This window comes from Lampris incognitus, chromosome 20 (assembly GCF_029633865.1).
Source record: "Lampris incognitus isolate fLamInc1 chromosome 20, fLamInc1.hap2, whole genome shotgun sequence".
Lineage (NCBI taxonomy): Eukaryota > Metazoa > Chordata > Actinopteri > Lampriformes > Lampridae > Lampris > Lampris incognitus.
This window is the reverse complement of record NC_079230.1, coordinates 14,264,463-14,287,610: the sequence shown is the minus strand read 5'-3', so window position 1 is coordinate 14,287,610 and position 23,148 is coordinate 14,264,463. Positions and strand designations below refer to the sequence as shown.

The 23,148-nt window shown below is 42.5% G+C and overlaps 1 protein-coding gene across 1 annotated transcript in view; it reads left to right on the top strand.

The window, feature by feature from the left end:
* Positions 1-23,148, top strand: part of supt16h (SPT16 homolog, facilitates chromatin remodeling subunit) — a 36,795-nt gene that overhangs the window by 2,635 nt on the left and 11,012 nt on the right. Inside the window, exons 3-15 of the mRNA XM_056300534.1 lie at positions 959-1,129; positions 4,807-4,959; positions 6,022-6,168; positions 12,617-12,768; positions 13,418-13,590; positions 13,997-14,087; positions 14,186-14,259; positions 14,749-14,861; positions 19,625-19,690; positions 20,024-20,122; positions 20,428-20,543; positions 21,124-21,277; positions 22,221-22,348. Coding sequence (XP_056156509.1) covers positions 959-1,129; positions 4,807-4,959; positions 6,022-6,168; positions 12,617-12,768; positions 13,418-13,590; positions 13,997-14,087; positions 14,186-14,259; positions 14,749-14,861; positions 19,625-19,690; positions 20,024-20,122; positions 20,428-20,543; positions 21,124-21,277; positions 22,221-22,348 — 1,637 coding nt within the window. The remainder of the gene's footprint in view (positions 1-958; positions 1,130-4,806; positions 4,960-6,021; positions 6,169-12,616; positions 12,769-13,417; positions 13,591-13,996; positions 14,088-14,185; positions 14,260-14,748; positions 14,862-19,624; positions 19,691-20,023; positions 20,123-20,427; positions 20,544-21,123; positions 21,278-22,220; positions 22,349-23,148) is intronic.

Below are 23,148 nucleotides of genomic sequence, written 5' to 3'. Positions count from 1 at the left end.
TTACCCCACTTTTCCGACCCGTCCTGGTCGCAGCTCCAACATGCCTCCTCTGATACATGTGGAGTTGCAGGCTGCTTCTTTTCACCTGACAGTGAGGAGTTTTGCCAGGGGGACATAGCGTGTGGGAGGATCATGCTATTCCCCCATTCCCACTCCCCCCTGAACAGTCGCCCCAACCGACCAGAGGAGGCGCTAGTGCAGTGACCAGGATACATACCCACATCCGGCTTACCATTCGCAGACACAGCCAATTGTGGCTGTAGGGACGCCCGACCAAGCCGGAGGTAACACAGGGATTTGAACCAGCAATCCCCATATTGGTAGGCAACAGAACAGACCGCCACGCCACCCGGACGCCCCCCTGTGCCCTGATCTTTTAATTCTTTTCTTAAACATGAATGCTGTAGAGCAGAATTTAGATAACTTTTTTCATTGTAGCACTGCTCTCTTTAAGGTCACTCAAGAAGATTCTGCACTTCTCTTGGATCGTTGAACTATGAGATAGCACCGATGAGATAGCACCGATGGTATTGCACAGTGTTGCGATTCTTCACAAAAGGGAGGGCATGTCTCTGCAGTGTAGTTTTGTTATATCCTAGCCAAAGACACCAAAAAGTTTTGTTGCTTCTGGTGAATTTCCCACCAGCAGATCGGTACTTTTTTATTTCTGTCTATGCGGTTTCAAAAATTCGAGTCATTGGAGATTAGTTGGGGTTATTTGTTTCAAATGCTTGAGTACTTTTCATCTCCTTTTATTAAGAGTGTAAAATATCTTCTTGCTTGACTTAAAAGCTCGTATGGCTCTTGTAATGAATTAACTTAACTATTGACTATTGTATCACAAGCCACTTTACTGCAGTGTAATGCAACGTTTTGTCAAGTCAAGTCAATTTTATTTGTATAGCCCAATATCACAAATCACAAATTTGTTTTGTCTGTATTATTCAATTTTCCACAGACTTGGTTGTTTGGCTACGAGTTGACGGACACCATCATGGTTTTCTGTGACAACAAGATAATTTTCCTGGCCAGCAAGAAGAAGGTGGAGTTCCTTAAACAGGTGGCCATCACCAAAGGCAATGAGAATGCCAATGGTGTCCCACCCATCACCTTGCTCACCAGGGAAAAGGTAATGGGGATGAGAAAATGGTGCACAGTGAATTATACTTGTCTGCATTTGGCCATGAGTCACCCACATAGTCTGGCTGTTTATTTTAAGTCCATCCATCCATCCATCCATCCATTATCCGTGCCGCTTATCCTGCTCTCAGGGTCGCTGGGATGTTGGAGCCTATCCCAGCAGTCATTGGGGAGCAGGCGGGGAAACACCCTGGACAGGCCGCCAGGCCATCACAGGGCACACACACTCTCACACACACACACACACACACACACACACACACACACACACACACACACACACACACATTCATACCTAGGGACAATTTAGTACGGCCAATTCACCTGACCTAAGTAATTTTCTGAAAATGTGCTTTGTTCAAGGCAGACTGTTTTGTTCTAAGTACCAATGTTGCAGCCAGGTTAAATGCTTATAATTAAAACAAGTAACACTTTATGTTCCTTCCTCACTGGTTTATCAGGTAACATTTTTAACACAACTTGATTTTCAGATAGATCAGTCATTGTGTTGTGGAATACACTCCCCAAGGGAGCTTCTATCCACAGTGCAGACGTCTTTCTCCTGTTTTGCTTCATAGCACTATTTAACATGAACCAGTATTATTTTGGGTATGCGTATGCTACTGCTTTGATGCTGAATGCTAAGACTCATTGTAAACAATCAAAAATACGCCCATACACACAACCAAGAAGTCCCATGGAGAGTGCACTGAACAGAGCGCAGATCCCCACCAGGTGCATCTCCCCTTCTCCAGTGCTTGGACTTGGTGACAAACCACCCCTTTTTTCACCTACCAGGAGAAGGGAAAATACGAAGGCACTGCCAGCATATCTCTTCTCCAGTGCTCGGACTTGGGCAAAAAGCCAGCTAAGGAATTAGCACACAATTGTGGCGTAAAACAGGTTTTTTCAAAGGTTTTGAAACACCGTGTATTTGGCCACTGCCAGAAGTCCTTGATCATACAGTCATAACTGCACAAAAATTATTAGGCTGACAGGCCCAGTAGTATGCGAGATTAGCAGTGGACATATACAGGCACACATGGACAGAAAAAAACAGACTTGTGCACAGCGCCCAAGTCAGTTGAATGGGAAATATGGAGGAAAAAAAAAGAAGAGTTTTGGTAACACTTTCTGTGATGCTTGCATCTATAACGCCCTATAAGCATCTATAACGCCCTGTAAGTGTAGCTATAAGTTATTGTAAGATTCATTATAATCATGTATATGCCCTCACAACACCTCATAACCACCTTTATGATAAGTTCTGTCAATTTAAAGCGGATTTATGCATTATAAATATGTCATCATTAGCCTGTTTTTCTGTCAAATGTCATAATTCATCATAGCCAACTTGTTTTGCTGAAGTTTTGTAGAGATGCATAATGAGACTTCAGTGCTATTTCACAGTCCTCAGCCATAGCTGTTAGTCATTGTAATACACATTATAGGAAAGTATGGGCGTTATAGATGCTTATAGGGTATTATAGATGCTTATAGGGCGTTATAGATGCAAGCTTCATAGAAAGTGTTACCAAAGTTTTTAATATTCTGCGCTCAAGCTAAAAAAAAACTTAACCAATAAAAACATTTTGCCGGTCAGTCTGTGGATGCGCAGCCTCCTATGCGAACCTTCACACAAATGCGACCAAGTCTAATGTGAACTTGCACTTTCCAAAATGAAAAGGTTTGCTATGTTGCTAGTTTGGTCTAACCCTAACCCTGTCTTTATTTTCATAATACAATAAAGCTGGGTAAACCTTTTACATTCATGCATGTGCGACTCGCATCTACGGTAGACTGATCAGGCAGCAAGAAGAATATTTAGCACTTCCTGTTTTGACTGCAACCTAGAGGAAGTTGTTCCTTTATAACTTTCGCATTTTTTGGATTATCAAAATTCTCTAAACTTTTGATCATGTCGCTGCCCGAACCAAGTGGACCTTAGATGTGAGTTGTCGTGCATGTGCACAGTTGACTCAGATCGGGCAGCGACAGAGAGCAGTGTTGGTCGAGTGAGCTAGAGAGTGAATGGAGAGGGAGCAACGATAGCGAGAATAAACGTTTTTCAAAGGTTTTTAACACTAGAACAGCCGGGATTTCACTCCTACGTAAAACGCCCATGGGCGGTCAAAATGATCGCCGGTTTTTAAACTCTATATTCTGTCAAGATAAATACCCAATTGAGATATTAATGCATTGCATATGTTAGTATGTCTGTTAAGAAATGACTGAGCAATGAACTTTGCAAAGGAAATGATGCGACCAACACACGTCATAAATAGTGACATGACGCGCAAATTACGAGCTGTCTTTTTGACGGCTCATGGTCGTTTTATATAGATCTTATCATAACTTTTTTGTGCAATTGATCTAAAACTAATTTTAATGCAAATATATGCAATTTTTGGAGGATTCAGGGAGCGGCAGGTCTGTATCTTTTTTTCACGAAGTTATTAAACTTTGAAAATCCAAAACCATCAAAATGACGGCCTTGGTCGTTCTATAGTTAATGACTTCAACCACGGGGGGGATCTTCATCATATAGTCGTAACTACACAAAACATTTTAGGCTGATACCTCCGATAGTTTGCGAGATTAGTCGCAGACAGACACACACACAAACCCTCACACACGCGACCAAACGCATAATCCCCCTCCAAGCTATCCACCTGGCGGGGAGAAAAACTAGTAGTCCATATTCTAATAATTGTAGAATATGGGCTATTTGTTAATGTTGAAATGTTCATATAAAATACCCATTATAGATAAAGCCAATTATAAATGTTGACTTTAAAATGCAAAAAGTGCGGGGTCCGCGGTGGTGTAGCGGTCTAACCATCGGCTTTGTGTCGATGCAGTTGCCCACTGGGGACCGGGGTTTGCGCCCCGGTCTCATCAGATCCAACTATGGCCAGACTCGATGAAGTAGCAATAATTGGCAACGCTGTCTTTGGGAGGGGGGCGGAGTCAGCTTGTGTTCGTCACATGAATGCGTCTCTGTGTGTGTTGGAAAAAGCAGTAGTTCGGCGGGAGGCGTCTCCTTCGAGACTGCCGGCTGGAGAGATGCAGTTGGCGAACACATGCAGTACGAGGGTGGGAATTTGAACTAAAATAGGGACCGATTGGCCACTAAATTGGGAGAAAAAATCAGAAATAAATTTGAAAAAATAAAATGCAAAAAGTGCAGTCATGTCTTAATTCCTCAAAGCAACAAGCTCTATTCATATCACAAAATATTTGCAGTGATCATTTTAGAAAAATCAGTTGTCTTTTGATATTGGCCACAAAAAAAAACTCTTGTTGAGAACATTAATAGTTGTTTCAGTGGAGAGACCTTTTTGAAAATTTGAATCCTTTTGAGCTTTGTCTTTTGAAGGGATATGTACAGTCTGTCAGCCATGTGCCTTGTTTTCTGTGAGGCCTTGTCTTCACTGCATCACATGACAGTGCACAGTTTTAAGCTATTTGTCTTTGTCTCTGCAACAGTAAACATACCACAGATTTGGTTGCATTTGTTATTTGGTTGCAGTCTGCAAATACGGACCGACTCATTCATATATTATTGGTTCTTTATTGATACTGAATTGTTTCATTTGCAATACCCATTGTAAAAGAAATTTAAATATGTTAATTATCAGGACTATTGCTTTCTCTGTGTCTCAGAATGAAAGCAACAAGGCCAACTTTGACAAGATGATGGAGGCCATCAAGGGCAGCAAGGAGGGGAAGACGGTGGGAGTTTTCAGTAAAGACAAATTCCCTGGGGAATACATGAAGAGCTGGAATGATACTATCACTGCCGAGGGCCTGGAGAAGGTAAGGGAAAATATAAAATAAAAAGCACATGGTTACATGTCCTGACAGAACTGAACAGTATTGGTCTACCTCTGGCACAGGACCTAACTCCAACAAAGCACTCCCTCCTGTTCCTCCATTCTGCTGTCTTCATTTCTTCCCAATTGTCTTCATAAATGGTTCAAAAAATTATGATGGCATCTTCACCTTGCAGCTTGGGGGATATATTTAAAGTAGAGATGCACCAATCGATCGGTTGGTGACCGGAATCAGTCGGTTTGCAGCTTGACCAGCCATGACTGGTGACCGGCCAGTCAGTCTCGGATATATCCAATTCTGTGCCGTTCAAATTTACATGCATGCGCTGCACAATGGTTCACATCACAGCTGACCCTAACCCAGAAACAATGTATTCATTGAATTTACATAAAATGTGCTATATGGTTATGTATTGTTATTTGGATATGAGGTATTGGTCATATCACACAGCTGTATGGGTAAGTCACCAATACTGACCCAAATAATAGGGATTCGTTATTTGGACAGTGCCCTAAATCAGCATCACAGTTGTGCTTAAGGCCATCTATGAAATGAGGTAGTTGGTTCGAAGGTTTTTTTTGTAGGTCTTTATGCAGCCATGAGGGAAGATGGCAGTTCATTCCACCATTTTAGGGCCAGTTTAGAGAGGTCTGCACCAAGAGCTTGATGCTTTTGAAGTGAACATAGACTGTAGTCTTGCAGAGAGAAGAGTATGAACAGGAGTGTACATGTTCATGTGTTTGCAGGTAAGTTGATGCAGTTCCATGAACTGCACTGAACACCACCAATGAGGGTTTGCACTTACGGAGCTGCCACCAGGAGCCATTATAGGCATACCAAAGGGGGGATGTTATTTTGGATTCTTTTCACAGGTTGATATACCAGTGAAAGATGTGTTGCAATAATCTAACCGAGAGAGAACCTGGAACAAGAGCTGTGCATAATGTTGATTCAAATTACCTGGAGTCACTTTAACACCCCCCCCCCCCATCCTGTTCATGCCTTTCTTTTCCACAAATTCATTTCTCTCTCCTCTCCCTCCAGGTTGACATCAGTGCGGTGGTAGCCTACACTATGGCCGTGAAGGAGGATGGGGAGTTGGCCCTGATGAAGAAGGCTGCAGCCGTCACCAGCGAGGTCTACTCCAAGTTCTTTAAAGAGCGTGTTATGGAGATTGTGGATGCAGACGAGGTCAGTAGAAGCATCAGCGTTAGGGGGTAATTAGGGTCTGACAGTGTCACACATGATTGGGATTATAATTTGGGATTATAATTTATGAAGCCAGTTGTGGACCTATTTGTTGTGGACCAAGGTTATTATAGTTCCAGGTTTTTCATTTTGTTTTAGTTTTTCAGAGTGTCTTTTTACGTTTCAGTTTAGTGTGTTTTGTGATGAATTCTACTTTCCATTTTGATTCATTTACTTTTAGTTTTTAATTTTATAGATTTGGGGAAAAAAGCTAATTCTGTGTAATGTTTGCATTTGATTTGCATAAAAAAGAAATACAGGGCATAAGACAGCCTAGTATCTATATTGTTATACCTTATTTCTTCTGATATCTACTACTACCAGTACTACTATTACTTTTGGGTGCTCCTGTTAGGGGTCGCCACAGCGGATCATCCATTTCCATCTCTTCCTGTCCTCTGCATCTTCCTCTGTCACGCCAGCCACCTGCATGTCCTCCCTCACCACATCCATAAACTTCTTTGGTCTTCCTCTTTTCCTCTTCCCTGGCAGCTCCATATTCAGCATCCTTCTCCCAATATACCCAGCATCTCTCCACCGCACATGTCCAAACCATCTCAATCTTGCCTCTCTTGTTTTGTCTCCAAACTGTCCAACCTGAGCTGTCCCTCTAATGTACCCATTCCTAATACTGTCCTTCGTCATTCCTAATGAAAATATTAACATCTTCAACTCTGCCACATCTAGCGCCGCCTCTTGTCTTTACATCAGTGCCACTGTCTCCAAACCACATAACATAGCTCGTCTCACAACCATCTTGTAAACCTTTCCTTTAACTCTTGCTGGTACCCTTCTGTCGCAAATCACTCCTGACACTCTTCTCCACTCACTCCACCCTGCCTGCAATCTTTCCTTCACCTCTTCCGCACTCCCCATTACTTTAAACAGTTGACCCCCAAGTATTTAAACTCGTATACCTTTGTCACCTCTACTCCTTGCATCGTCACTATTCCGCTGTCCTCCCTCTCGTTCACGCATATGTATTCTGTTTTGCTCCTACTGACTTTCATTCCTCTTCTCTCCAGTGCATAGCTCCACCTCTCCAGGCTCTCCTCAACCTGCACCCTACTCTTGCTACAAATCATAATGTCATCCGTGAACATCATAGTCCACGGAGACACCTGGCTGATCTCGTCCATCACCATTGCAAACAAGAAAGGGCTCAGAGCCGATCCTTGATGTGATCCCACCTTCACCTTGAACCCATCTGTCATTCCAACGGCACACCGCACCACTGTCACACTGCCCTCATACATACTCTGCACCACTCCTACATACTTCTCTGCCACTCCTGACTTCCTCATACAATACCACACCTCCTCTCTTGGCACCCTGTCATATGCTTTCTCTAAATCCACAAAGACACAATTTAACTCCTTCTGACCTTCTCTGTACTTCTCCATCAACATTCTCAAAGCAAACATCACATCTGGAGTGCTCTTTTGTAACATAAAACCATACTGCTGCTCACTAATCGTCACCTCTCCTCTTAACCTAGCTTCCACTACTCTTTCCCATATCATCGTGCTGTGGCTGGTCAACTTTATACCTCTGTAGTTGATGCAGCTCTGCACATAAACCTTATTCTGAAAATTGGTACCAGTATGCTTCTTCTCCACTCAGGCATCCTCTCACATTCCAAGATTGTGTTAAACAATCTAGTTAAAAACTCCACTGCCATCTCTTCTAAACACCTCCATGCCTCCACAGGTATGTCATCTGGACCCAACCCCCTTTCCACTCTTCATCCTCTTCATAGCTGCCCTCACTTCCTCCTTGCTAATCCACTGCACTTCCTGATTCACTATCCCCACATTAGCCAACCTTCTCTCTTTCTCATTTTCTTCAGTTATCAGTCCCTCAAAGTACTCCTTCCACCTTCTCAACACACTTGCCTCACTTGTCATCACATTTCCATCTCTATCCTTGATCGCCCTAACCTTGTCTGAGTTTGTATATGGTCTGGGTAGATTGTGGAACTGAACTGTCCTTCTGGGATAAATAAAGTTGTCTGAATCTGAATCTGCTGCACATCCTTCCCAGCTCAGTCCCTCTGTCTAGCCAGTTGGTACAAGTCCTTTTCTCCTTCTTTAGTGTCTACCCTCGTGCAACTCACCATACGCCTTTTCTTTTGCCTTCGCTGCCTCTCTTCACTCTACGTCACATCTCCTTGTACTCCTGTCTACTTTCTTCATCTCTGACTATCCCACTTTGCCAACCTCTTCCTCTGTATACGTTGCTGTACTTCATTCCACCACCAAGGTCCTTGTCCTCCTTCCTCTGTCCAGATGATACACCAAGTACCTTCCTAGCTCTCTTCCTCACCATTTCTGCAGTGGTTGCCCAGCCATGTGGCAACGCCTCACTACCACCCAGTGCCTGTCTTAAGTCCTACCTGAACTCCACACAACAGTCTTCCTTCTTTTTTTTGGGGGGGGGGGTTCCTCCCCTTTTCTCCCCAATTGTATCCAGCCAATTACCCCACTCTTCCGAGCTGTCCCGGTCGCTGCTCCACCCACTCTGCCAATCCGGGAAGGGCTGCAGACTACCACATGCCTCCTCCGATACATGTGGAGTCGCCAGCCACTTCTTTTCATCTGACAGTGAGGAGTTTTGCCAGGGGGACGTAGTGTGTGGGAGGATCACACTATTTCCCCCACTTCCCCCTCCCCCCTGAACAGGCGCCCCAGCCGACCAGAGGAGGCGCTATTGCAGCGACCAGGACACATACCCACATCCGGCTTCCCACCCGCGGACACTGCCAAATGTGTCTGTAGGGACGCCCGACCAAGCCGGAGGTAACATACAGTCTTCCTTCTTTAACTACCACTGTTTGATCCTTGGCTCTGCCTTTACTGTCTTCCTTCTCTTGGTCTCCAAAGTCATCCTACAGACCACTATGTGATGCTGCCTAGCTACGTTCTCACCTGTCACCACCTTGCAGTCTTCAATCCCTTTCAAATCGCGCCTTTTACATAAGATATAGTCCATCTGTGTGCACTTTCCTCCACGCTTATATGTCACCTTGTGTTTCTCCCTCTTCTTGAAATATGTATTCACCACAGCCATTTCCATCCTTTTCACAAAATCCACCACCATCTGTCCTTCTGCATTCCTCTCCTTGACACCATATCACCTCTTCATTACCTCTGTTCTCTTCACCACAATGCCCATTGAAGTGTGCTCCAATCAGCACTCTCTCCTCCTTGGGTACAGTCTTCACCACTTCATCCAACTCTTTCTCTTCCATCTCACACCCAACTTGTGGGGCATATGCGCTGATAACATTCATCAGCACACCTTCGATTTCCAGCTTCATACTCATCACTCTGTCCGACATTCTCTTCACCTCCAACACACTCTTGACATACTCTTCCTTGAGGATTACCTCGACCCCATTTCTTCATCTCTCTGACTATCCCACTTCTTCATCACCCTCTTCCTCCGTATACTTTCCCGTATTTCCTCATTCCACCACCAAGTCTCCTTATCTTCCTTTCTCTGTCCAGATGATACACCAAGTTCCTTCCTAGCTGTCTTCTTCACTATTTCTGCAGTAGTTGCCCTTCCATCCGGCAACTCTTCACTACCACCCAGTGCTCCTCCCTGAACTCCACACAACATTCTTCCTTCTTACACTTTCACCATTTGATCCTTGGATTTGCCTTCACTCTCTTCTTCTTGGTCTCCAAAGTCACCCTACGGATCACCGTCCAATGCTGTCTAGTGATGTTCTCCCCTGTCACCACCTTAGTCTCCAATCTATTTTAGATCGCACCTCTTACATAAGATATAGTCCACCTGTGTGCACTTTCCTCCAGTCTTATACATCACCCTGTGTTCCTCCCTCTTCTTGAAATATGTATTTGCCATGGCCATTTCCATCCTTTTCGTAAAATCCACCACCATCTGTCCTTCCACATTCCTCTCCTTGACACCACACCTGCACATCACCTCTGTTCCCTTCACCAACATGCCCATTGAAGTCTGCTCCAATCACCGCTCTCTCCTCCTTGGTTACACTCTCCACCACTTCATCCAACTCACTCCAGAATTGTTCTTTCTCTTCCATATCACACTCAACTTGCAGGGCATGTGTGCTGATAACATTCATCATCACATCTTCAATATCTAGCTTCATATTCATCACTCTGTCTGACACTCTCTTCACCTCCAGCACACTCTTAACATACACTTCCTTCAGAATTATCTCTACCCCCATATCTCCTCCCATTCACACCATGGTAGTAGAGTTTGAACCCATTGCCGATGCTCTTGGCTTTACTCCCCTTCCACCTGGTCTCTTGCACACACAGTATATCTACCTTCCTTCTCTCCATCATATCAGCCAGCTTTCTCCCTTTACCAGTCATAGGGCCAACATTCAAAGTTCCAACTCTCACTGCTACACTCTTACCCTTCCTCCTCTCCCGCTGCTTCTGGACATGCCTTCCCACTCTCCCTCGCCTTCGCCCAACTGTAGCATAGTTTCCACCGGCACCCTGCTGGCCACAAGTACCGGTGACGGTCATGGGTAATCCGGGCCTCAACCAATCCAGTATGGAAATCTGATTTATGATCCACATTATTTGATTTTGCAAAGGTTTTATGCAGGATGCCCTTCCTGACGCAAGCCAATTTATCTGGACTTGCACTAAGAATGCACTAGTTTGTGCATCCTCAGTGGCTGAGCTAATTTCTTCTAATATATTGTATGAAAATGACACGGTGATGGCCTCGTAATTATTGACTTGATGCATTTTAACATCTGGCTGCAGTGCAGTTGGATGTTAGCAGCTAAACTTCCTAAATACCACATTAACATTAACCTATAGCTAGGTTGCCATGCAGCCTTGACCTAATCATAGACTGCTGAGAGGAAACCAGCATATGTACGGTGTCTATTACATTGTAGTTAACTTCTCAAAATCACATTGGCATTTCAACACTCACAGTGCTCAACATCCTTGTCCTCCCGTCTTCTTCAACCATTTCTATGTTTTTTCTCTCTCTCTGCTGACTCCTGTCACCCAGCAGTTGGACAGCCTTCACTATGTTCACCCCATTGTCTGTGATGACAAGTAAAACCTTGTTCTCCGGAATACGCCACTCTTCCATTGAATCGGCTATGCGCTGCACAAGAGCCTCACCAGTATGAGGATGCTCTAGCCATTTTAAGTTTAGCAACGCATGGCGTGCCCTTCCCGATGAAGGGTGGTAGAAACCGGCTGAGATGCCCAGGAAGGAGGCCGTCAGCCCTTGCTTGCTACCAAGGCATCCTCGCGTTTGAGGTATGCAAGACATTTAGTGGGCCAGGTTTCGACTCGTTTGGACAGCAAACTTTAACTAGCTGTTTCAATCTGTCTCAGTGACGGGTCCATGCTGTCTGTTTTCAGAGCTGCATCGTCTGACGTTGCTTCCTTTCTCGCTGTCCAGTATTTCTTGGTAAACTTTTCCCATGTTTTGAGGAAAGGTGGATGTTGAGGTTTGTTGGGTTTTCCCCTTTTATCAGCAGGCCACAATCTTGAGATTCTTTGACTACAAGACACTTAGATTTGTCGAACACTGCTATATACTCAAAAGAATCCCACACTTTGGGGGCGTCTGGGTGGCATGACAGTCTATTCCATTGCCTACCAACACAGGGATCGGCAGTTCAAATCCCCGTGTTACCTCCGGCTTGGTCGGGCATCTCTACAGACACAATTCGCTGTGTCTGCGGGTGGGAAGGATGTGGGTGGATGTAGGTATGTGTCCTGGTTGCTGCACTCTGGTTGGTCGGGGTGCCTGTTCGGGGGGGATAGCTTTATCCTCCCACGCGCTACATCCCTCTGGCAAAACTCGTCACTGTCAGGTGACGTCTGCAGCCCTCCCCGGATCAGCAGAGGGGGTGGAGCAGCGACTGCGACAGCTCGGAGAGCAATTGGCCAAGTGCAATTGGGGAGAAAAAGGGGGAGGAAATCAAAAAAAAGAAAAAGATTGCATACTCTGGGTGTTAATCAAGGAATGGCCATCATGTTAAAAATGCAGCACCCACAACTACAGAGCTTATGTTTGAATGAAACTCACCATGGATCACACATCTCATACATACAAGGGAACGAAGTTATGTTTTACAAGGACCTCCGTGCCACATAAAAACAAATAACACACAGTAAATATTAAAAACAAAAAGTGCATTAAAAACAAGAATTACTTCACAGACTTAAACATCACAAGCATACCTGAGTGAATAAGACGGACAAAAAGTCATTTTATAGAAGATCTAATGATGTGATGTCAAGTGTCGCTAATGGAATATTTTTCTCTTCCTAAATCGGCATAAACTAATTTGGAATCAAACCCTATAATATCTGAATCCCTTTCTCTCTTATCTCCTGGACTGAAACAGAAAGTGCGCCACAGTAAACTGGCAGAGTCTGTTGAGAAAGCGATAGAAGAGAAGAAGTACCTGGGTGGTGCCGACCCTTCCACGGTGGAGATGTGCTACCCCCCAATTATCCAGAGCGGAGGAAATTACAGCCTCAAGTTCAGCGTCGTCAGGTAGCAAGTTGTCTCTGTGTCGGCATCGTGGGACATTTTCAGTAACTCTTTGCAATAGATTGATGCTGTTGATGTAAAAAGCAGTAGGATATGAAGAGCACCCTGTAAAGCAACAGTGACCGCAAGTGCAATTGAAAATGGAGTTATGGTTGGTGACTTTTGTTTAAATGTTTTCATGTAACAAACCCAGACTTGGTTAAGGACACTTGAGGTTCACTATTGTGATGAAATTAACATGTAATTCAAACGGCAAAAACATTTTTGTGTGTCAGTGTTTCCTTATAAATGACTTGAGTGTGACAGCTTGTCCCCAACCCAATTCGAGATTATATTTTAGGAAAATTTTGATCCACTCCAACTCTGCAACAAGCTAAATTATTTGCCACAAGGAAAGTGGAAAACAAAAAAAACCCAAAAATGTCAATTCTCTGTCAGACATGTCATGGTAAGGCAGGGTTGCAGGACTATGTAGTGAGGAGGGAGACTGTAATTTAAGCCCCATGTCAGAATCTATGTTGTCCCACTGACATGTCCTTGAGCCATATAGTTAGTGCCACCTCCTGGGGTGCTTGTTGTAAAAGTGAAACTGATGAGCACTATAAGGTATCATGTCATTATAATTTGAAACCTATCCCATTTCCTCTGCCAGTGATAAGAACCATATGCACTTCGGTGCCATCACATGTGCCATGGGTATCCGCTACAAGTCCTACTGCTCCAACCTGGTCCGCACCCTGATGGTGGACCCGCCACAGGAAATGCAGGACAACTACAACTTCCTGCTGCAGGTGGAGGAGGAGCTGCTCAAACAGCTCAAACACGGTGAGTTTTTTTTTTACTTTTGGGAGAGTCCAGAGAGTCAATTCACCCAACTCCCAACAGAACTTTTCTCTACTGTGTCTCCTCTGCTCTTTCTCCCTCACTACTTTCCCCCTTTTCTCTGTAAAATAATAGAAAATAATCAAAGCCAGTGGACAGACAACAGTGAAGGCTGATGGTAGGGGCCGTAGTAGTGAAGTTGGCAGCAATTGTGTGCGTCTGGCAGCTGTATGCACTTTTATGTCTTTAAAAGCCTCTGATATTTAGTAGCCTTAGACATGCACACAATCTTACTGTAACAGGCTTATATAAGGACTCAAAACTTAATTCAACATTTAACATTTTGGTGTTTGCAAATGAAGCCTAAACTCTTAGTAATCCAATCTTGTTTTTTCTGTCTCTCCCACAGGGGTAAAAATCTGTGACGCCTATAATGCCGTTCTAGAGTACGTCAAGAAAGAGAAGTCAGACCTGGTGCCTAAACTCACAAAAAACCTTGGGTAAAACACACGCACAGGCCTTTATATTCTGTAAAGTTGTCCTAATTAGCATGATTTTGTCTCGCATCTTGTTTTTATTGTATTTCTGTTGCTTGTAGTTTTGCAATGGGAATAGAGTTCAGAGAGGGCTCCTTGGTGTTGAATGGCAAAAACCAGTACAAACTGAAAAAAGGTGAGCCCCTTCAACTTTGCATTTAATGGGGTTTTCCTGTGATGAATCTGGTTTTGTGGTGACATTTCATTGTGTCTGTAAAATACTATTTGTATTTTCCTTTCCTTTTTTTATTGGAATTTCACCAAAATTTGCTATTGCAGGGTGTCTGTGTGCACTGTGAAGGTCCTTAAAATATTTAGCATTTCTTCAGTTGACATTTTTAATGGTACCTAAATACTAGTGAGGTATTGTTTAGTTGATCATTATTGCTTAAATTTGCTTTTTGATATTTTTAGAACTTGATTTGTCAGTGTGCTGTTCTTATTTGCACTTGATTGTTTTCTGGTTTTGGGTTGTGAAATCCCATTGGAATTCCATGTTGATGAATTAAAACTGGGAGGAGAGCTTTTATACCATAGTAACTCCTTCTGGTGGATTTTAGGAATGGAATTAAGGCTACTATTATTGTGGAACAGCATTTCTCATAATGTGTCTGTGTTCCCCCAGGCATGGTGTTGAGTATCAGTCTGGGCTTTGCTGACCTTGTTAATAAAGAGGGGAAGAAGGATGAGCAGAAAAAGTATGCCCTGTTCGTTGGAGACACAGTACAGATTAATGAGGTAAGATACAGATACACTACAGTAGAAATAAGATAATTAAAGTTTAGAAGAAACTGGCTTGTGACCAGAATTAGGCTAGTTCAAATAACAGAGTCTAAATATACATCTACAAAGGAATCAAGGTGTCCCTAGTTCAAATTTTTATCAAGAGGGACATCTGGATTCTGACTCTACTGTTCATATTTATTGGTAACAAATTATTCATGCTTACTGTGTAGTTCAGCCTTGAGTGCTTCCCTTTCAGAATAAGTCCACAATCCATCAATTAAGTTCTCCTCACCATCTACGTGACAGCCCTGTATTTTCAGGCTTCTAAGCAAAATCCAATGTCTTGTTCCCTCCACAGTTCCTGACCATTCACTGAAATACACACAAATAGTTGATGGAAAGAAAGTTAGTCGGGCAGGTTGGCCTCTCCTTTCTCTCTGTGCCTCCCAATAGTCACTCAGTCCCCATACATCTTGCCAAACCAAGCCCACAGGGTGACTTCCATGTTTGCACTCTATATCCTAAAGCAGGCCACAGAGCTACCGATGTAGCTGGCATGGTTAGAGGTAGCTGCAACAAGCTAATCAACTTTAGAGCTACAGTCCCTAATAGTGTCTTTGTTTTACTGATGTGTTTGGCGATACTTGTTTCTGCATTGGTGTTAAACCGCTATAAATCCCATAGATCCATTACAGATGAAATCGAATCGCCATGATGACTAGCATGGGTCAGCATCCTCTCCTTGGCCGATCATGAAAACTTTTTTTAACTTGCGTTTTAACTATTGATGTTGTAGTCAACTATATTTGGTTGTTTGCCACATAAACTTGCTGCGTCTTCAAACTCGCTGCCATAATCTTCAAAATAAAGCTTATGTGGTGGAGATGTTAAAAGATATGTACTGTCTCACTTCCTGGGGAAGTCTTAGATGACAGTAATCTGTGACTACAAAAGCTTTTTTTTTTTTTCTGGAAATTCAAGGATTAGTCATCACCAGCAATAGAAAACATCAAAAAGGACGATTTTATGCCTTTAACACTAGAACAATCAAGGCGGTCATTTTGACCATTTTTGATGTTCAAAGTTTAATAACTTTGTTGGGGGGGAAAGATACAGACCTGCCACTCTCGAATGCTCCTAAAATTGCATATATTTGCATTAAAATGAGTTTTAAATCAATTGCACAAAAAAGTTATGAGAAGATCTACCTAAAACGACCATCAGCCATCAAAAAGACGGCTCATAATTTGCATGTGATCATGCACGTCATGTCACTATTTATGACGTGTTTTGTTCGCACTATTTCCTTTGCGAAGTTCATTGCTCTGTCATAGAGACACACTAGCATTCTCCAGTGCAGAGTAATAGTCTAAATTTGATTTTTGATTATTGCCTACATGTCTGGGTACAGCTGCCATCAGACGCACCATGACTACCACTGAGGCGTTGCAGTATTTCCAGGCGTTGGACAGCGGTGATTTTCAATTGTTTGAAAAATAGTATTAAAGTTGTTAACATTTTAATTTTGGTGTCAGTCGTTTCTTAACAGACATACTAACATATGCAATGCATTAATATCTCAATTGGGTATTTATCTTGACAGAATATAGTTGGAAAACAGTGGGTGGTCATTTTGACCACCCATGGTCATTCTAGTAGTTTTTAAGTTCCAGTCATTGTTTGGGACTGTTTCAATGGTTATTTTCAGTTCTTTTTTTACATTTCAAGTTTTATAGGCCTCGTTACGTTTGTTAGATTAGCAATATCTGTTTTCCGTTTTGTTTTTCAGGTAATATTTTAACTTTTTCAATTTTGCTATTTAAGTTCAACCATGTCTCTATGAAGTTTAAATTGTTTAAAAGTAGTATTATAGTTGTTAAAATGTTCATTTTGGTGTCAGTCGTTTCCTAACAGACATACAAACATATACACTGCATTAATATCTCAATTAGATATTTATCTTGACAGAATATAGAGTTTAAAAACTGGCAGTTGGGCATCTGGATAGCGTAGCGGTCTATTCCGTTGTCTTCCAACACGGTCGCTGGTTCGAATCCCCGTGTTACCTCCGGCTTGGTCGGGCATCCCTACAGACACAATTGGCCGTGTCTGGGGCTGGGAAGCCGGATGTGGGTATGCCTTCTGGTTGCTGTATAGTGCCTCCTCTGGTTGGTTGGGGTGCCTGTTTGGGCGGGGGGGGGGGAGTGGGAGGAATAGCGTGATCCCCCCCCCCCCCCCCCCACGCGCTTACATCCCCCTGGCAAAACTCCTCAGTGAAAAGAAGCGTCTGGCAACTCCACAAGTATTGGGGAAGGCATGGCGTACGTCTGCAGCCCTCCCCAGATTGGCTTGTGTTCTATTGTAACAGGTGTCTGAAATTTAGATTTGACCAGACATTTACAGCCCTTTGAGTGGCTGTTGCAGCTAGAAAAGCGCTATATAAAATGCAATTTGATTGATTGATCGGCAGAGGGGGTGGAGCAGTGACCAGGATGGCTCGAAAGAGTGGGGTAATTGGCTGGGTACAATTTGGGGAAAAAACGGAGAAAAATCCAACTTAAAAAAAACTAGTGGTAATTTTGACCGCCCATGGTTGTTTTAGGTAGGAGTGAAGTCCCGGTCGTTCAAGTGTTAACTCTTTATGATTGTAACTTTGTTCATGAAATTTACCCAAAGTCTCAATATTCTGCCTTTTTGTTTTATAATTATATTATTGTGGGAAATTGCATAGTGCCGCAATAGTATTGTGGTTAATTATTTTGCAAAGACATTTGCAGGCATTGGTATGGTGACTTATGGAGCTGGTTGTCTCACTCAGTTTCTGTGTGGCCGAAAAGTAATATCTTAAATTGGGAAGTTTAAGCCCCCCATCTGGCTTAGATAGCTGTAATGTTTTAAGCTTAATTCTTGTGCGCTTTCTTTGCTATATAAACTTAGAAATCAATTTATCCAGATTATCAAAAGTAGATTTCGGGACTTTAATAGGTAACATCTGAAATAAATAAAGCAGCCTGGGAAAAACTTTCATACCTATGCTTTCAATACGGCCTAGTAGGGACAGAGGGAGAAAAGACCATCGGTCCAAATCATTACTGACACACCGAATTATTTTCTTATAATTGGCATCGTAAAGGTTTTATACAGGATTGAGGATGTGTATACCGAGATACTTAATACCATCTTTCGACCATTTAAACCCATGCTGGAGTTTTATACTTTGTGGTGTTCTGCCGTTAATATCCATGACTTCTGTTTTTCCCACTTTGATTTCGTATCCTGAATAATATCCATAGTGAGAAATAAGTTTCTTTAGTTGTGGTATTATTGTTGTTGGTTCTTTCAAATATAGTAGCACATCATCTGCATAAAGGGATAATTTATGCTCTTTATTTATTTCAATTCCTTTTATGTTATTATCTCTAATGGGCTGTGCTAACAGTTGAGTACTAATGACAAACAGGAAGGGCGAAATAGAGCAGCCCTATCTACATCCGCGTTCTAATATAAATCTCTCTGATCTATACCCATTAACTTTGACAGCAGCCTGTGAATCTGAATAAAGTGTTCGTATCTAGTTTGTGAGATTAGGGCCAAATTTAAACCATTGTCATGTTTGAAATAAGTATTGCCATGACACACGATCAAAGGCCTTTTGGACAGCTAATGATATCATGCTTCTTTTTCCTCATCCTTTTGATGGGACATTATGTTAAGTAATCTTCTAATATTGTCTCCATAGTATCTTTCAGTAATAAAACCAGACAGATCAGGATGGATAATTTGGGTGATAATTTTATTGACCTGTCTAGCCAAAATTGCTGTTAAAATGCGCAAGTCTCCATTCAGTAGTCATATTGGCCTATAGGGTTGGCATTCAGTAGGGTCTCTACCCATAGTATTACCACTATGGTTGCTTGGCCATAACTTTTAACTCAAATGCATGATGGTACGCTTTTGATAACAAGGGAGATAACATGTCTTTAAAGGTTTTGTAAAACTCGTTAATAAATCCATCTGGCCCTGGGCTTTTATTATTTTTCAGAGTGGAGATCACCTGCTTAATTTCCCTTTCCTCAGTTGGTTCATCTAATTCCTTAGCCGTTAATTCTGTCAATTTTATGTCTTTTAGAAATGTTTCAGGTTGTGTATCCTCAGTGCAAGTGTCTGGGTTATTATATAGGGATTTGTAAAACTCTGTGAAAGATTCTTCTATCTCATCTGGTTTAGTGAGGAATTTGGAGTTCTTGGATTTTATTCGATGCACTATGTTAGATGATTGCTGTTTTTTCAATCTAAATGCCAATAATCTACTTGCTCTGTTACCATATTCATAATATTGTTGGTTAGTGAATCTTAAGCTTCCCCCAATCTCTGATAACAAGCTATTAAGTTCTCTACAGGTTGCATTAAGAGTTATAATAGGACAAGGTGAGGCAGTTTGTTTATGTTGCTTTTCTAAATCCGTTATTTTATCCTCCAATTCCCTCTGTTTGGCATCCTTTTTCCTTCTCTGAGCACGTGTAAATGAAATGGTGTGACCCCCTGATGTACGCTTTAGCACAGTCCCACAAAATATAAGAGGTGATGTTTCTGGTGAGGTATTAGTATCTAAATAGTTATTAAGCTCTGTCGTGATAAAGGTGGTAAATTCTTTATCATTAAGGAGGGACACAAGTCATTAACATCCATCTTCATTTGCCTTTTTTACTGACTTGATGGAAAGGTTTGATAGCAGCAGAAGAGTATATGTGTGATAGTGAAATGTCTCTTAACAGGAGGAGGCTGCCACAATACTTACACCAGTGAAAAAGAAGATAAAGAACGTGGGAATCTTTCTGAAGGTAAGGTGGTGTTCAGCGAGTTAAGCATGGCACTTTCTACAGAGCGCTGTCTTCTTTGACAACCATTCGAAGTGTTCCCAAAACCTCACATGACTATCCACCCTAGCCACAGCACCTACAATATTTTTAATGTTTTTACTTCACCGTGAGCTTGCTATGTAGATCAACGTAATAGATGAAGCAATTCTTTGCCAAAAATTTCTTTTTCAATCGTATCATGTTGTCAATCTTAAATTTACCCTTGTTCCTTTTTTATGTAAAAGCTTGTTTCTGTGAACTACACAGTCTCTGGAAATTACTGGAAGATAAATGGGTGTGGTTTGTTATATACAGAATGATGATGAAGAGGATGATGAGGAAGACGCAGATGATGCTGAGGAGCTACTGGGGAAGGGAGCACGTAGTGCAGCTCTGCTGGCAGACAGAACTAGGGTAAGTGTTCGAGTGTGTTTGATTGAGCACCTCCTTGTTACTGCTTTGAGACTGCCCGGTCACTGGTAAATTCATTTTGTTTTTTGTCACAATCAATTAAAACAAGTAGTTTAGGAGTTTATTCTTTTAATGCTCTTTCCTATTGTGGATGTCTAAAGCTTTGGAATCCAGAAACTATCAGTTTGTGTGTGTGTGTGCGTCAGTATATGAACGACTTTGCAGCTGTTAAGTGTAGCTGTATGTAGCATAACTTCTTCCTTGTGCATAAGGTTGCTCACTCTTGCACCTTTTGTTCATTTTTTCAGAATGAGATGACGGCAGAGGAGAAGAGGCGAGCCCACCAGAAGGAACTGGCCAATCAGGTGAATGAAGAGGCAAGGCGTCGTCTGACGGAGCAGAAAGGAGAGCAACAGATTCAGAAGTAAGGAATTGGAAGGAAAGCAGAAGACGATGATGTGGGAGGACTAAGAGAGGGGTTTAAATTTGGAAAATCAGTTTTACTGGAAACATTTAAATTAAAACAAACTGATCAACTATCTTTTGACTAAGCGGACATGTCAAAATTAGTCTCCAGGGACTTCGAGACAAGCAAAAAAATTTATCTTAACACTTGTCTTGATATACTGTTGATAACTGAATTGATTCACCTTCCACTGTTTATTACAGAAAGGTGAATCAGTTAATCTGGACACATTTATTGAGAGAAACGTTTCATCACTCATCTAAGTTAGTCAATTGAGGTCACTTAGATGAGTGATGAAATGTTTCACCCAATAAAAATGTCCAGATTAACTGATTCACCTTTCTGTGATTTCCATACTTACATTATTGAGCATGCAAAAAGACACTTCCACTGTTTAGTTTCTCTGTGTAAACGATTGGATCCTGCACTGCATCCCTAAACTTGTTAGTGTGAAGGAACCCATGCGATCAGTAAGCAGTAGAATCTGCTATTCATTAACTACGCTTTTACTCTCCGCATCTCCTTCCTTCCACCCCAGGGCCAGGAAGTCTAATGTTTCATATAAGAGCGTGTCCCAGATGCCCAGAGAAAAAGACATCAGGGACATGAAGATCTTCATCGACAAAAAGTACGAGACGGTCGTCATGCCCGTCTTTGGCATCGCCACTCCTTTCCACATTGCCACCATTAAGGTACATGCAGGCAAAATAAAACGGTGTGACAATTCAAGAAATATCTCTTGCTCTCATATCAACGAACTATTTCTCGTGGTGATAGGAGCCCATAACTTAAAATGAAGCTTTGATCATCCTTGTGGAGAATTGGGGTTGCTGCAAAAAAGGGAACATTGCTAAAAAAGAATATGTTGAAATTGTCTGTCATTCATGTAGAGGGATCCTATAGGTCTCAACAAGCCTTTCCTCGATCACAAGTATAGGGTCCAAGGATAGGTTTTTTTTGTATGTTGTATATTGTACTGATTGTAAAATCTTTGGGACTACCTTGGGATTTTGGGCTATACAAATAAATTTGACAACAAACACATTCAGAGTATCAGCAGTTCAGATTGTCGCACAGATTTACACTTCACTGCAAAAGCGTTTGTGCAGAGTATGCAAATGTACACATAAGCAATTGGCTGTCCACACTGTTAAACCAGTTTCCAGTTACCATTTAAAAGTTAAACCACTGGCTCAGGTTGCCAGAATGTCACATGGCCAGTTGCTTATGTTTTTAAGAATAATTTTGAGACGTCCTTTCATCGCCAAAGATGGGCAAGATTGTTATCAATATCATATCATCAATATCTTATTTTTCTGTTAAAGGTAGATGTAACAGCAATTTTGTAACCATTACTTGTTGCCTTTCCTAATGAGATCTTTGGGTCATCGTCAACATTGACAACACATATTTATCCCCTCAAAAAGATCATGCAAAAAATCTTTATCCATATTCTTTCTTCCTGGAGGAAAATGATACTTATCAAAGCTTATCTTATTCAAATGTTTATATACCCATGTTATTTTATACTAGGCATTGGTCTACCTTGAATTCTTTATTTTTTCAAAACGTTTGCCTGTTCTATGTTTCTTCATTCTGATCTTCATTCTGATCTCATACTCTTTTTCTGTCTAGAACATCAGTATGTCTGTAGAGGGAGACTACACCTACCTGAGAATCAACTTCTACGTACCGGGCAGCTCCTTGGGACGGCATGAAGGAAACATCTTCCCCAACCCAGATGCCACCTTTGTCAAAGAAATGTATGTTTAGCGCTTTTTAAAAAAAGTCTTGAGTTTGTGTGTTTTATGCGGGTCTGTGATGGGAATGGTGATGGTACCACTCAACAAACTTCTGCCACCTGAATGTCCTCAAAAGGCCAGCATAGAGTGGTTGTCAAACCATTCTCCCACCGGCTGCACTCCCGCGTTGCTGTGCCTCGAGGTGGGGGGGGGGGTAGTAATTGGCTATGTGCGTGTATGCTAGTTGTGTGTGGCTGGATAGGGCATCTACTCAGTGGCAGTGCGGTGGCCCTCACCCCTACTTGGGGCGTGGATGGGCATGGGGGCCCCCTTGCCTGCAGGGTGGGGGATCTGTTTGTCGCGGGGCCCAGCTCTGAGCCAGTGGTCTGTGCTTGCTATCTGCGGCTTGGCTTCACGCCTGCGGATGCGCCTTTTGCCTGCACGTTGGGGTTTGTGGTGGGAGTGTGGGCCGACTTGTGATTTTGGGGATTGGTTTGTGCTTGAGGGCGTGCAGGGATGTTGCTCTGCGGGCTCCTGGCCCCCTGTGGGTTTGATGTTCCTCTGGGGTTGCGGTGCTTGGGGCTCCAACTGTTCTCTTGGTCATGGGGTGTCTGCATGACTGTGGAGTCCATGAGTGGCTGCAGAGTCTGTCTGCGCTCCAATTTCACTACAATAGTTCGCGGATCTCTGACGCCAGAATTTATTGGGATTAATCCCGTTCACCTACAGGTGGACACTTCACATACAGTGCATCCGGAAAGTATTCACACCCCTTCACTTTCCCCACATTTTGTTATGTTACATCCTTATTCCAAAATGGA